Source organism: Ixodes scapularis, unplaced genomic scaffold (assembly GCF_016920785.2).
Source record: "Ixodes scapularis isolate PalLabHiFi unplaced genomic scaffold, ASM1692078v2 PGA_scaffold1__304_contigs__length_218370807, whole genome shotgun sequence".
In the NCBI taxonomy this organism is placed as follows: Eukaryota; Metazoa; Arthropoda; class Arachnida; order Ixodida; family Ixodidae; genus Ixodes; species Ixodes scapularis.
Genome location: NW_024609846.1, coordinates 205,924,680 through 205,940,612, shown reverse-complemented (window position 1 = coordinate 205,940,612; position 15,933 = coordinate 205,924,680). Strand labels below are relative to the sequence as shown.

Below are 15,933 nucleotides of genomic sequence, written 5' to 3'. Positions count from 1 at the left end.
AACCTTATTCATCAAATCGGTGACATAGTCTTGTAGTTTTTGAAAATGAAAAATATGCGAATTCTTCGCAGATAGTCGATGACCACCGCTGAGACGTGTGGTCTCCTGTACCATGAGTAGGGCGGTGTCCAGAATCTTATCAGCGAGTTCGGCGAGGTCGTAGAAAGAAACGGGTTGGGAGGTTACCAGTATCCTCCGGACCTCAGATGGTAGACGATGTAAAATAAGCTATGGTATGAGGGAAATGACAAAGGAGGCGTGATTTCCCAAGAGTTGCTTCATGCTACGAGGAAGGTGGGATGGCTTTCGGTCTCCAAGCTCTTCAGACGTTAGTAGTTGTAGCCGTTGTTGTTATGATGCTGTAGTTCTTCGTATTACTTCTTGCTTGAGACGCTCATATGAATTTCGATCCGGCAGAGAAATTACGACGTCTCTTTTTTCTATTGCCTATGCCGATGATAACGATGAGACGACCTCGCAAACCATCGTCAGCTGTGCAGTGATGTTTCTGCGGGAGAGCTCTACTTGCGCGAACCATAATTCTTCGTCAGCAGGCAAGAATCTGGGCAGCCGTCTGCTGACAGCGGCGAGTTTCCAAGTGAGCGGCTCGGTGACCGGCTGTTCATTTCCGGCGTTAGCCTGAGCCATGGCGTAAGTCCTTGTAACGCCTCAAATATGGGAAAATGCAAATGAACGCAACTCACTGGCCGCCGTGTAACTGCGTCGGTTGTAAAGTTCAGTTTCTTGAGGTCTTAGTCGTCCGGGTCACCAAACGAAATAATATTACGAGCCCTTGATTTATTTGCATAATTTAAGACGAACATTTTGAGAATTCATGATGAAGCTCTATCGTGCATCTTTTCCTGTTAGTCTCCTCTTCTTCTTTTCGCCCGATCATACACATCTGTGATATCAGTGACATCATTGTAACTTTTAGAGCGCAGCTCTTAGGGGCCCGTTTCCGGCTTGAGCGGCGTGGGCGTCGCCGTCGCCGTCGGCGTAACCGCAACCCTCGTAACCCTCGTGAGGGTTACGAGGGTTACGAGGGTTACGAGGGTTAATCTCATGAGGGTTACCCTAACGAGGATCACGAGGGCCACGAGGGTTACTTAAACTCGTAACCCTCACGAGGGTTACGAGGGTTAGTTACCCTCAAAAGGGTTACCTTCACGAGGGTTACCCTCACAAGGGTTACTTACCCTCGTAACCCTCAGAAGGGTTACGAGGGTTAGTTACCATCAAAAGGGTTACCTTCACGAGGGTTACCCTCACGAGGGTTACCCTCACGAGGGTCACGAGGGTTATGAGAGTTACCCTCACGAGGGTTATGAGAGTTACCCTCACGAGGGTCACGAGAGTTACCCTCAAGAGGGTCACGAGAGTTGCCCTCACAAGGGATACTAGGGTTACCCTCACGAGGGTCACGATGGTTACCAAGGTCACGTGACCCCCCCGGGGTCACGTGCGTCAACGGGGTTACCTCCCGAGGTCACGTGACCCCCGTTGACGTCATCGCCACTGATGACGTCACCAGTGACGTCACTGATGACGCCACCGGCATCCGCATCGTCATCGTCATCATCACTGATGACGTCATTGATGACGTCACCGGCATCCGCATCGTCATCATCATCATCACTGATGGCGTCATCAGTGACGTCACTGATGACGTCATTGGCATCGTCACGTGGCCCCAGGTCACTTGACCCACCCCCCCCAGTACCCTTCCCTCCTCCTCCTCAAGAGCTGCGCTCTAATTCGGCGTTACAGGGAGTTGTAAACGGCTTTCATTTTTTTGAATTTTTTAATACCTTTCATATTGCACTTTCGAAACAAAGAAGCCCGAATAGGTTTTGCTTTCAGGTTATCAGCTCTTCATTCTCGGCCCGAAATAAGAGCGCCCTCTGTCACAAAAAGAAGAAAACGCTCTCATTTCTCTATTCACCCTTCTACCGCAGCCGGAACGCCGCAGAAACTACAACAACAAAAAACAGCAACCGAAGCTCAAATATGTTGCAAGTGACATTTCTTGTTGACCTTTTAACTCCAGCTGTGTGTACCTCAAAGCGCCCACTCGTAACGTCAAATCTACAAACAGATAGAATATCGCCACGGCGTCAACAAAAAGGAAAAGAAGCGCTTTAGCTAGCTCGTCGAAATACTTTTACTTCGTTGTACTTTTCAAAATGAACCAAGTTGTTTCAATGCTTGCTTCCCTGCTGCTTACGCTGACAGCAATGGTGACACAATGCCACTGCGACGACTGCGACCCAACCGAGATCGAAAAGTATTTCGAGGAGCCTCCCGATGCGTGGAAGGTATTTTGCTTTATATTATTATCCTTATCACTGACCCAAACATTAGCGTAGACCTTTTAAAGTCGCTTCCCCATGGAGAAATTTGCTCGGTCCCTGGACTCTCCAGACACAAGGAGCTTCAAAATTCTACACAAAAAGAGCTAATTAGCTTGTTGAAAACGTGACCCGCAGCTGTGCAGGTAAAAAAGGTGGCGCATATAATGAAATTTAATTATAATCAGTTCAATATTTTGTTTATGCCTTTTGGAACCGTGCGCATTTGCGAAGGAGCAGTTCAGTAAAAATCATCTGTTAATTTTGCGGTATATATAAATATATACGTTTAATATATATCACTGTAGTTTCATTATCTGAAGTTCCTCTTAAAGTGTGTGTTATGCACTTCCTGTTCTACTGGATCTCTGCACATATTGACCTCCCAGTGGGGCAACAAAAATGTGCCAACTAAAAGTAAATTTAATACTATATTTTGACGACTATTACTAAAGTTAAATATTATTTAAATATTATTTTAAAAACGTTTCATAGAATATCAGTCAACAACATGCTTTAGTGTCATGGTTTATGCCAAGGGCATTGTCGCAGCCATGAGAAGTATTGCGTTTTTATTTTATTTTGATTTACGCTTCGCTCGGTTTAGCAGCTCCAAGAAAGCGAGGGAGGCGCCTCGGTCGGCTGCTAGTCAGCGCAGATGGAGAGCAAAAATGGCAACTTTTCGAAGTCCAAACAACCGAACAATTTGGCACTAGCGCTGTTTTAAAGTTCGGCAGAGCACTCCGAGGTTTGAGCTCGAGATTGGATCTGATGAGTACAACCCCTGGGCGTCTCAGATTGCCGAAAATGCCGCATAAGGTGGTGCTACTTGTCAAACTAAACTTAATTGTGCAGTCGGCTTTGCCATAATAGAGCTATTTTCTCTTGGTGCTCACAAAAATTATGTCCGCCACAAAGGTAAGTTTCTGAGGATTTGACATCGTTCACTTTTAATGTCTTGACATGCCATTTAGACGTTGATATCGATTAAATGGCTTGTAACCGCCTTGATAATTAAAAATATGTTATTTTGGCAACTCAGATGAATTTTTATATTGATCGGGATAATGTATTCGCAGCTACGCACTATGTGCAGATCACACACAGTACTAAGGGTTTCTGAAACGCCTCGCCTCATCATATAACCTTTACTTTCCCACGTTTACAAGCATGGCAAAGACAATGAGATCTCCGGTGATTTGGCCATTTGCACAGAAGTGGTGACAATTTGTGGAGTACGGCCTATGGGCGCTGCCATCTTGTTGCTCATCGGTGTATGGATCGAATGAAAGTGAACCATTCAATGGTTTCCAGACTGGTTTTGGTGTGTGCTTTGCCGCCGACTTTAGCGGGACTACTTTTCCAAGTAGCGCTGCTTCTGGTCGTGAAGACTGTTTCTTGGACTGGTATGCTCTCTGATGCCAACCCCAAATACGCAATTGTCTTTGGTGCCTCAAATCATTCCCCTGTTTTTTGTTTATTTTACTTCTGTGCAAGGGAACGATGATGTTTATGTGACATCATCGTTCCCTCGAGTGATATTATCAATTTTAGTTGCGACCACTCGCTTCATACTTAATAAATATTAAAATTATCAAATTCCTTTACTCAAACTACTTACTTTTTATTGCAATTCATGTCAAAGGTCATCTAAAAAGAAATAAAGGGACACTGACACCCCTCAAAACATTTTTTGTATATTTTGCCAGGCGATACAATATGGTGTCAGAAGTCTATACAATCAATATTTTAGTACATATTTTATATTTTTAATGAATTAAAGAAAAAACGAAACTGCTTGAAACCGTAACCGAAACTGAACTAGGGTAGAAGAAGGATTGTAGAGAAGGTGGGATTTGGACGAGAGTCCCGTAAGGCCCACCCAACCGCTTTTTTTTCTCTTTTTTCTTCTTTTTTTAGTGTGAAGCAGGCAAAAATTGCTCGCCTCGCACTTCGCACAAAAATAACGAAAACGACAAGCAGTGCGTCTTGACGTTTGCTAGTTTTTCAAGCTCTTACCCATTCGGGTTCGTAAAACTAGCCCCGTCTTCGGCCAGGCGAAGGGGCGAAGACTCGGCGACGTCTTCGTGCGAATCAGCTTGGTTGTCGGGCGTGCCGTACGGAATAAATCCTAATAGTTTCGATCTGTAAACAATTTCTCTTCCAAACCTAGATAGATTCGCCGGTACAACAAACAATTCTGAAGTAGAGGTCTCACGCCCGTCGACCGCCGCCATCGCTCAGCTCGCTTCGTTCAGCCGTCCAACCGCAACTCCCGCGAGCACAGCGATACAACGCCATGTTGAAAATTACGCAGAGAATGCACAGTGTGCTTCCGTTTCTCGGTGCAAGTTTCTTTTTTTTTGTTCAATCAATGAATACGCAGTTTTTAGAGCGCAGCTCTTAGGCGCCCGTTTCCGGCTTGAGCGGCGTCGCCGTCGCCATCGGCGTAACCGCGCGTTCCATTATGGGACCTTTCCCAGAATGACGTCACACGTGTCGTTACGTGTGACGTCACGGGGGTCACACGTGTCGTAACGCGTGACGTAACGGGTGTCACGAGTGACGTCCCGAGGGTCACGAGTGACGTCATGAAGGTCACTCGCGAAGGTCACAAGGGTGGTCACGACCTTCACGAGGCCTTCACGAGTGACGGCACGAGGGTTTCTAGAGTCACAAGTAACGTCACGACTGGCATCGCGAGGGTCACAAGTGACGTCATGAAGGTCACTCGTGAAGGTCACGACGATGTTCACAACCTTCACAAGGCCTTTAAGAGTGAAACGTCACGAGGGTCGCTACGAGGGTCACTAGGGTCACTAGTAACGTCACGAGTGACTTCGCGAGGGTCACGAGCGACGTCACGACGGTCACTAGGGTCACGAGTAACGTCACGTGTGACGTCCCGAGGGTCACGAGTGATGTCACGAGGGGGGAGGGAGGCAGAGAGGAGGGGAGGAGAATGAGAGGAGGAAGGAGGAGGGGAGAGGAAGGAAGAGCGGGAGGAGGAGGGAAGAGGAGGAGGGGCACACACTCCTCTTCGTATCCTCCCCTCCTCCTCCTCAAGAGCTGCGCTCTAATTCGGCATTACTGGGAATTTTATACGTCTTTCAATTTTTTAGTCACAAAAATAAGCATCATATCTTTTTTTAATATTGAGTGTGTGCTTTGGATGACCCACGACTTTGATTATATTTTGTGTGTGCTTGAAACCATAGAAAACAGCACGTGACCACGGAGAAGAGAGTGAGCGCGACTCAAACCGGCCAGTTCTCAATCGGCGGTTTTCGGGCAGAAAGAAAACAAGTTTCCAGCTGCAAATCTTGTACTGGGTAGTTTGGCTTTGCATGAGTCATGTACAAATAAAAACCTTAACGAGCATAAATTCCCTGTCAGTGTCCCTTTAAACGCATGAAAGACATAATTTGTCATGTTGTGTTAACTTACGTTATTATAATATATATCGCCCCATTGTCCACACCGGCTGCCTATTTCACGGTTTAATGTGTGAAAGGTTCACGTGTTATGAAGTGCAAACAGTTAGGAGTCTACGCGTTATTTTGTTCAATAATATTTTCAACTTCTTTTACAATTACAGCTGGTGGGAGACTTCCACGATATATTTTATCTCGTGTATCACTCAAAAAATATTGAATTCGATAAAGATCATTTTTGTTTGGGTGCACTCAGAATTTCAATTAACTCTCAAGAGAAAAACGCTCAGTACATATTTTATTACCGGAATAATTCCCAAAGGTAAGTGCTTCTGTTTATTAGCAACGTTTTCACAATTTACAGAAAATTTCTCAAAAGCAATGCGAAAGTTTTAATCCGTTTTGGGCTATATGCGCAGATGAACCCTTCTCCTGCCATAATTATTTTGCTGCATCTTTCTAGTTTTAATTATGAAATCTGTGATTAAAATTTGTATCAAAAAGATCTTCTGGGCTAATTGGGTACCATATCAAGAGCGTAATAGCGCGACAAAGTCTATTTGAGCCGATAAACTGTTAAGATTATGCAGTAATGCATCAAATCAATAAGCGAAATGCATCTGTGGGGTCATTTATAAAATCCCGCTCCCGCGTGGAAAGGTGTGTTGGGCCAGCCTGAAAGACAATATGACTGGTGTGTGAACATCAGACTAAAAGAACACTGCCTCTTGCCCAAGTCATTCATGGCAGGATATCTTGCTATACAATTCTGTCGACTTTAAACGCACACCAGTAATCCCTAAATTCTAGTATTGAAAGGGCGTCATATCCAAAGCCAGAAAGAGCTCGTCTCAAACCGTCATGGCCAAAGAGGGACACATAGTTAAGTACCAGTGCGCCCTCGGTAGCATCATTGACTAAGACAATGTACTATATGAACTGTAGTTTCTAATGCTGAGTAAATATAAAACTTATTTTTTTTAGATAACAGAAAGTATAAAACAGAGAGAGGACGAAACACAGACGAGTGCATTTCTGTTTTAATTTTTTTAGTGTTTTATGCTTGAAACTTTTGTTAAATCGAGTCCAAGTTTTTGAAACTCCAAATTTACATCGGTTCTGTTTCCTCTCATTTATATTTATTCTCACCGTACTTTTCAAAAACGCTTTATTTTTGTAATCTTTATTTTGATTCAGTGATCAAGAAATTATAGACCCTACCTTAGCATTGAAATGTCACTGGCGTGATAGCACTTGCCCTGTTCACATCCTTTATTTCTCCTTGTCCGTCGCGTTGTTTGCCTTTTTGATAAAATATATATATTCGCACTCTTCCAGCGTAACAGGATTTGTAAATGTGGAAGCTCGAAAGAGCGATAAAGCATATGAAAAGGAAAATTATTTTCTTGTGGGTAAGAATATACATAATTAGTAAACTAATGCAAGCAACCTTCAGTTAGGAAACTAGTGCTTTGCTCGCACGTAAACCGTAAATATTTATTACCAATCCCAATTGCAACATCGACGACGTCCAGATATGTTCACACAGGACGCTTTAGGGAGTATGAAATGTGAAACTCAGAAAGTAACAAAGAGATCTTTGCTTGTGAAAAAAAAACTTTTCACTTCGTTCAGTTTGCACATGTTTTGCTGTAATTTTACTTCTGTTCAGAAAGCAGGGGTGACTATGCAAGGAGTCTTACTCACCGCAGTATTACAATATTGCAAGCATATTGGAACTGTTTCATAGGCATTGTAATACGGTTATATATTCACAGCACATAAATTATAAGAAATATATAATATTTGTCAAGATTGCTGTGAAGAGTTGTTGGGGGCGCGATGTGCGAGCACTTGACTTATTATAGTCGATATTTTCACAAATCGTGGAGAAGTATGCGTGGTATACGCACTTGGCTTCCACGCTCTAAATACTGAATTATTCCCAAACTTTCTCTGACCTGACGGAGTCTTTTACAAACATATAAATTAATCGAAATGAGTAATCTTTTGAGCGTTTTTCCGTCAGGTTACAGTCTGAAATATATATAAAAAAAAATATTGTATTCTAGAGACTGTTGATCGTGAGAGACAGTATGGTACAGCAACAAGAGCTTGTCACATGACCGGAGACGATGCATGCGGGAATATATCAAGCTGTTCTTACCCAGAAGAAGCCTTGGCATTTTCTTAAAGTCGCAATGCGCTACTTATTGCGAAAAGTGTTGGCCCTCATGAGGAATGCTTAGACACGTATTTGTTACCTTCTTTCACTTGTCACACTTTAAGTTGCGAAATATGTTGTTACAAGATGAGCTCATACTTTTACTTTCCGCGCAAGAAAAGTTTAATTTAAAAATCCTTACGTTTAAAGCTCGGAGCTTGGCAGGACAAATATATTTTTTATCAATCTGAAATTTTATTAAAATTTATTTAAGGACTTTGCAATAAGCATTTTAATCAACTCGAGCAAAATCACATCATCCGAAGAATATCACGAGTATATTCCCAAATGACTGTGAGTGTGTTTCGCGGCCAGTTAAAAAAAACACACTCCAATTATTTACGTCAGTATCACTGAACCTTGCCCATGCCCCTTAAAAAGGCATTTTAAATCGATTTAGGAGCGTAAATATTCAATTAGTATTGTAATGCTTATTCGTAGATTAATACATATTAAAATGCCATATTTTTATGCATCCTACGATGTAGAAACTTGCAACGAATTGAAGATTTTTTTAAGACTTTGATGTCATATAATGTATGATGGAATGTAAACGAGTCCTACACATTTTAATTGCAGTAGAATCAACGGATGCGGCAAAAAAAGAAGCACGTCCTGCCAAACAATCAAGTAAGCCCTGTCTTTGAAACAATAATTTATAGTGTTATGTTTGCGTCATTGGATACCCAGTGGCACAATCGTTTGGGCTCAAATCTGTTTGTGTTTTGCGAACTTGTGGCTCTAGCCCGAAAACGCTATAGTAGAACCAAATTTGACCTTCTTTGGCCAGAATATGAGTATCTTGTCCCTAATGCGCCAAAGAATTGTGCCAAAGTTATGCTTCACTGCTGATTGTTTGGCTGCCATCTGGCATCTTTGGGCCTAAATCACCAAACAAGTGCCATGTTGAGGCTTCACTTCGGGTTGTTTGGTTTTTGTGCCGCAACTTTGGGCCAAAATTGTCAAACAAGTGCCAAATGTAGGCTTCACTGTTGGTTATTCAGTTTATACTTGGCATCTTTGGCTCAATTCTGGCACTTCGTGAATTATGCGGCGGGCCAGAGAAAAGTCAAAGGAACGCGAAAGAAAAGTACGCTGGCGCTAACGCCTTGGAGCAAAACCGTATCTGATCCAAGTTAGAACACTAGGAATGTCAAGCTTGGACCAAGTCAGGCGTTTCACTGGTGTGCAACCTGGGTAAAATCTAGAGATTCATTATTTTATGTAGAAAGAACTCTCTCAAAATATTCAGTAGTTCAAATTTGGCATTTACAACAAAGCTATAGGCATTACATCGTTCGTAAAAAAACACAATAATAAAGAATAATGTTTATTTTTTCGTTCTACAATCTTCTCCACATTCCTCTTTCTTACAAATCGGTACTCAAAATAAGCCCAAAATCTGATATTTTTTCTATAATAAAAAGCTATAAGATTCGTTTAAAAAGTAGCCCTTGGAGGTCCAAGGTATGAACCATGAGCAATCAAATATTCCTCTACAAAATGCTATAAAGATAAAATAATTGAAAACAAATGGAAATGAAAACAATCTAATGATTTCATTCATTAAACCTCATTAGCCAAGGCGTGGTAGCGAGGTCATGAATGCGGCGTGAGTGCAATAATTCATCTTTGAAATATTTGTATGTTTGGTGTAATACGGTCAGAGAGAGTATTCTATCTGTCGTACTAACATGGCATAATAATTGTTGGATTTACAAAATATTCTGATTCCGCTATTCAGTGGCAAATTTACGCTATACCAGGCTGAATTAGTGGAGCCGAGATAGCTCCAGATATTTCGCCCTGAATTGGCATCATCACTATCGGCTCAGTTATTGAACAGTTGAGCAATTGCGAGTCGATCCGGCGACCGAGACATATACCTAGAAAAGGTGGTCGCAGCAAAAGTATGCAGTACTCTAAGGTTTCTTATAATTAGAAACTTTCGGCGCTTTGTTTCCACTCAGTGCCAGTATAAAGATCTCCGGGCAGCCTACGTTTGCCATTGAATATTGTGGTCCACCAGCAGCGATGGGCAACCAATATGAAATGTACCAGCTAATTCGAAAACATAGGGGCAAATTAGCGAAGGTAGTGTGATTCGTTTTCTGATTATGACGTCAATTTTTGCCCTCACGTCTCATAATGATTAGCATTATCAGAAGGAAGCGACGCTTTTTATGGAGTCTTATTTTAATTATTTTCAGCTATATAAACGCACGCTATTTAGGAAACATATTCTATGACCCTTGTCAGTTGCTAGTCTGATACACATTATTGCCATTTTTTTCAATCAGTTAAAAGCTAATTGAATTGCGTTTTTACCTTTATTCACACAGGTGGAAAAAGGGAAGGACAGATTTACCAGTTGCTTTTCACCGACTACAAATCATGTGCTGTTCTGAAATCTGCATACTTGGGTATTTCATAATACAACATTTAGAACACTAAACAAAATATCCTTTAACAAGATTACAAAAGTTTACTTAAAGGACATAGACTCTGTTGATACACCTAGAAGCTAAATTCTTACAAACTTATCAGTGGTATTTTAATAAGCGTGTACGGTTTAAGAACGACTGTACTTCAGTCCATAAAAAACTTGCATCATTTTCACTTTCCTTTTGTACGTACGTACATATCAGCGTGTATGAAATATGAATAATCTAAACTACTTATAGGGTGGTCCAAGTCACCAGGCTCCATCTAAAAGGGACCGTAAAAATCGACGCCTGCACGTAGCAATCTAAACTTTTCGTCAAAGGTGTATTTCACAGGCCTTAACACGCTTCACAACTAATATAAATACTTCAAAAACAATTATTTGTTTCCAGTGAACTTACAACGACATGATTTGTGTTTGAAGGAGAATAAAACTGTGAAACTAGCAGACGACAGTGTAGTCGACAGCTGCGAATCGGCCGGAGCTGGCTGGAGCCAAGCTGACCAAGCGGCCAAGCCGGAGCCATAGCCGGAACGACGATGCTGCAAGCGCCAGCGCCCACCCGCGGCCGTCTTCCAACGCTGTACCGCTTCTCCGGTTTCGTTCGTTACACTACCCCCTTTAAGCCACTATAGTGCAGCCGACCAGCGAAAAAAAGCAGACGACACGCAGACGAAATCCGTTGGCAGCAAAAGCGCCGCCCTTATGCAGACGCGTTTTTTTTACTTTACGTTTTGCTTTGATTGTCTGAATTTATTTTTTAACCGAAGGTACTATCGGGGAAAAATGAAATGCGAACAGAGGAGCGCGTGGCTCGCGGTACAGGCTGCGCCGCCTGGAAGTGAACCTAGGGGCGAGGGTGCGTGGCCTACTTCGATGTGTTCACGCCCCTCGATTGGCGCTCCACCAGCTTCGGCAGTGCGCCTCTCAGTCCGCTGAAAGCTGTCACCGCTATCTTTGCCTGCTCGGCGGGTGCGGCGAGCTTCTTTGCACCGCACGCGCTGAGCCAGCAAAGATAGCGGTGATAGCTCTCAGCGCACCAAGAGGCGCACTGCTGAAGCTTGGGGAGCGCAGAGGGAGGGGCGTGAACACGTCGGAGTAGGCCACGCACCCTCGCTCCTAGGCTCACTTCCAGGCGGCGCTGCCTGTACCGCGAGCCACGCGCTCCTCTGTTCGCACTTCATTTTTCCCGATAGTACATTTCAAAAAGATTATGTTCATTTTAATAAACCACGGTGGTCGCGAGCCGTCGCTATACGGAGGTAGCGCCATCAATCAATACGAATGCCAAACACACCCCACTACTGAACCCCTGTCGTCTGCGTCGCTGCACGCCGTAGACCCTGGCAAGTTTCTTGGCCTTATTTGTTTACAGAAAGAAAACTACACTTTGAAATTTTACAAAAAGAAAAAACCCGTGAAATACACCTTTGACGAAAAGTTTAGATTGCTACGTGCAGGCGTCGATTTTTACGGTTTATTTTACATCGGGCCTGGTGACTTGTACCACCCTATACATCAACTTGTATTATAATTAGGTTATATTTATGATATTTAAGAGAACTAGCCTATGTTTCCCATGCAATGTACCCAAGGCAGAGCGAACTTCGACAAGACATTGAATAATCAAGGTCAAAACAAATTTAAAACATCAATGTTCTGTCGATTTTTCTAAATAAAAATTTAGCGTGTTTGAAAAACACGCGTCGCGACTGGAAAGATTGTTTTGATATCCAATGTAACTGGCACGCAAAGCAACTTTGCATGGGGGTTTTAAGATAGGCTCGGAGTTGCAAGAAAGTTAGGGTTGTTTATACTAAGCTAAGAGCAATTTAGTGCGCGCTCAAAACATAACAAATTATCGGTATCAGTCGTATACGGTCAGTGTTAATATTTCCTAACAAAGTGTATTCCAAAGGATTAAGCCTACATTTTTCTTTATTCCAAAAAAATGTTTTATTATATCCCAAGTTGTTGAATTTTATACTGAGGCTTCACATTTTCCGGATGTACTCTGCCATTCTAGCGTAGCACTCTGCCATTGTCAAAGGTTCCATGAACGCAGTTCTATAAAAATGGAGGCTTACGTGGTCTATCTTAGGCGGTGACGGAGGTTAGCGAGCTTAAAGTGTACCGAAGCAATGCAAGTCGTAATAAAAGCTAGAGTGACTTCATGTGAACTCCGCTTGTGATGGAAAAAATATTTTGTTACGACATTGTGTTAGCCCCGGTTACTTTCGCCATTTTCGTCAGCCACGACTATTCACCGCGATAATTCCTATCAGGGCTAGGAAGTACCGTACGTAACTTCCGTCGAACAACTACAAGTCGCTGATCAAACAAACCTGTAGCCAACATAACATTCTCAACACGAAAGCAGATTAAGTGCGCGATATATTTAGAAGGGATACGCTTGCTTTGGTAAGTGTAGCTTGCAATGAAGATAGCTAAAACAAAATCGAAGCTTAGGCGTCAGAAATAACAATTTTGAGTTGTCAATAATACTCGCGTTTTATACGAATGAACTATTCTTCTGGCTTGCCCGAACAAAATCCAAAACGGTAGAGTAAACAAAGCGCAAAGTACAACATCCACACCCACACCCGGCGAACCACCCCGCGTAAGATGGCCCTATGAAAACGGAAGTAGCCGCACAATTTTGTCGGAGTCTGTAGACTGAAACTGACTCTATTTTGTTTCCATTTTTGTGGATATGCCTGGAAAACAAGTATGTAATGGGAAGGATATGGGGCAGGGAAACAGACAGTTGGCACCACCCTAGGCGGAGTTTACATAAAAGTGTCCTAATAAACACATTTCATCGATTGAACTAGGGAAAAAGGAAATCATGTAGGAAACAAGTTGAAAAAAATTAGAACACTCTGCCACCGCTAGTTTTCATTTCCCAAACACGCAGCAGTAGAAGACGAGAGCGCGCGCGGGTTTATGAAGTATTCAAACAAACTAAGCACAGTTGAAAATTTAATCACAGCATGTGTACGTCTCATGCCATGTTATTTTCCAGGTAAAAAAAAGACGCACAACAAATAATCAAACATAAAATCGCAGATAATTTTAGATTATTTCAACCATGCCGGATATTTTAAATAATCTCAAAAAGTTGGAATAACCTACCACAGCCAGTTTACTTACAATAGCGATTTCTTTTCGGCTATGTTCCAGGGGTTCAAGTATGGGTAACGGATAGCCACTTGAAAAAACACAATGATGTGCCATATGGATGTTCTTTGGCTTATGATTTGATGGCCGACCAAAACAAAACCATCGCGTATGACTGGAGCAAATGTGGTGTTTTCAAACATACCGAGCTATAGAAAATAAAACGTAAGGTCTTCCTACATGCGTGCGATTGAGTCTTCACTACGTAGAGATTTTTCAATTATAGATTATCTTCATACAGACACCCTCTTTTAGGGGTGCTTGAGTTATTACGGGTGTGAACATAAGAAACGCTTTTAATATACTAAGCCTTCTTCATTCTTAGCGTACAGACAATTCGCCCCTTTCACGTACTATCGTGTCAAAAGCAGTTTTAACAGAATATATTGTGTATTTCTTCGCGGTAATCTTGTACAGATAAACGTGCCATGTAATTTAGGCCTCAACGGCGTGAGCATTGTCCCGCGTAGCGTCTGTAAAAGAAAGTCATGCGAAAGCTAGTGCTTCAGCGGGACAGGAAAGCAACGTTCACGTTCCGCTGCGATTGCGAACCCCAGTTTCAGCCCTGCAACTCGTATTTCGCTACTCTGCTTTTTCCGAAACACCCGCTTATTTTCTTCTTTTCATATCCTCCAGCTAACCCTTTCACTATTTTTGCAAGCATGCTCGCGAAACACTTTTTAGATATAGGCCTCACAGAGCACCGTTTCATTGCGTTTGAAAGGAAGTCAAGACCTACGTCTGTCCTTCCCACACGTCATCACAAGTGGACCCACGCAGCACCTCTGCAGCTTGCGCCAGCGTTGCCTTCAGCGCGTCTTGCAGCGTCTCATAACAAGTGCGACGCCAGCACACTGCGTCGCTGAGACGGACGCATCTGCCGCTTTGCGGCGGCTCTCATCGAGCTTCAATGTGCTTGATGCAAGGGGAAACTTGGGGTTCCACTAACGTTGACGTCATGCGCTGGCCTTGTCTTCGAAGTGGCATTGGTCGACTACCTACGTCGAGTGAAGACCGCGAGTCCGCAGGACATCCCTGCTTCACACGATGCTTGACAACCTTTCAAGGAGTGTAGATGCTTTTACATCCAAGTAGATGACGCATATCACCTCCAACAGGATGGCCGATCGACCCACACGATGCGACTCCTGCGAAACTCCGCAGATCAAATCATCCACATGATGAGCCGGCTCACCAGTCGCAAACATGGACATAAGGAGGTCGACCTCATACGGATGACACAGGCCCTCACCCTCAGCCGCATCACGTACTTCAACCTCACGAAGAAGGACAAGGGGCAACTAAATATTATCATCAGGAAAGCCAACTAGTTGAAGCTGGGGCCTCCCATATACATGTCGACCAGGCACGAAGCCAGGATTTCGTTTCGGGGGGGGGGGGGGGGGGGGGGGGCGCTCATGTCAAAATGCTGTATGAGGGGGAGGGGAGAGAGAAGGTCCCTGCAAAATGGAAGATTTCGGGGGGGGGGGGCGGCCTCATGCCCCCCCCCCCCCCCCTGGCTACGTACCTGAAGTCGACTAAGAAACTGCTTAGTCTAGGGGTCGACATGAAAAATGCAGAAGCGCAAACCAAAAAACTGCGGATACGACTCTTGACCACGTCAACAGGCAAACACATGCTGAGAACCCTCGGCTTCGCTATCCCGAGAGAGATGTAGGAAACGACGCAGATTCCGGAGGAAATCCTCGAGAAGATCCAGGTTAACCCTCTCTCAGGCAACGTGAACCCGACACTACATGCAGGTAGGGGGGCGGCGAGAGCCCAATTCCTCGCAAAAGAATACCGCGGGAAGAAGTACGCCAGATACAGAGAGGCAGCAACGCACCCCACCGAAACCATAGCGGCGGCATGCGTCGTCAGACCGTTTGGCGGACCTCTGGTCATTGCCTTGCTATGTACGAATCTCCCGGTCGTGGCGGAGGAGCTGGACATCGCACTAGCTCTCACCGCCGCCACCCCAGAATCACCGCCGCTCCTGACAGAGTCTCAGGCAGCCCTACGACGCTACCTCGCCGGAAGAATCTCACCTCAAGCGCTCCACGTACTCGGAACTGTTCTACCCAACCTCCCAAGGGCTACCCTCGACTAGACGCCCGGTCACGGCAACGTGGAGGAAAATCGGCTGCGGCTCGAGCTGGTATCCTCCGAACCACCCCTCCTTCCACGGCCAGCAGCCGCCGTTCAACGTGTTGAGTCCTTCTCCCACAAGAAGAAGAGGAGGCACAGCTCCTTGCCACGCCCGTACACCCCACGGACCTTTTAGGCTTTAGCATTCTG

General features: G+C 44.0%; 1 protein-coding gene across 1 annotated transcript; it reads left to right on the top strand.

Annotated features, from left to right (window-relative positions):
- Positions 1-2,180: 2,180 nt before the first annotated feature.
- Positions 2,181-13,790, top strand: LOC115319465. Its single transcript, XM_040211943.2, has 6 exons — positions 2,181-2,318; positions 5,950-6,107; positions 7,124-7,197; positions 8,589-8,639; positions 10,352-10,432; positions 13,639-13,790. The coding sequence occupies exons 1-6, from the start codon at positions 2,187-2,189 to the stop codon at positions 13,788-13,790; spliced, it is 648 nt and encodes a 215-aa protein (XP_040067877.2). The 5' UTR covers positions 2,181-2,186.
- Positions 13,791-15,933: the final 2,143 nt, after the last annotated feature.

Excerpts from the sequence above, each read along its gene's own strand:
- LOC115319465 (XM_040211943.2), top strand. The coding sequence starts at position 2,187 with ATGAACCAAGTTGTTTCAATGCTTGCTTCCCTGCTGCTTACGCTGACA. Across the intron at positions 6,108-7,123 it reads TACCGGAATAATTCCCAAAG|CGTAACAGGATTTGTAAATG; the intron begins GTAAGTGCTTCT and ends GCACTCTTCCAG. Across the intron at positions 8,640-10,351 it reads ACGTCCTGCCAAACAATCAA|GTGGAAAAAGGGAAGGACAG; the intron begins GTAAGCCCTGTC and ends TTATTCACACAG.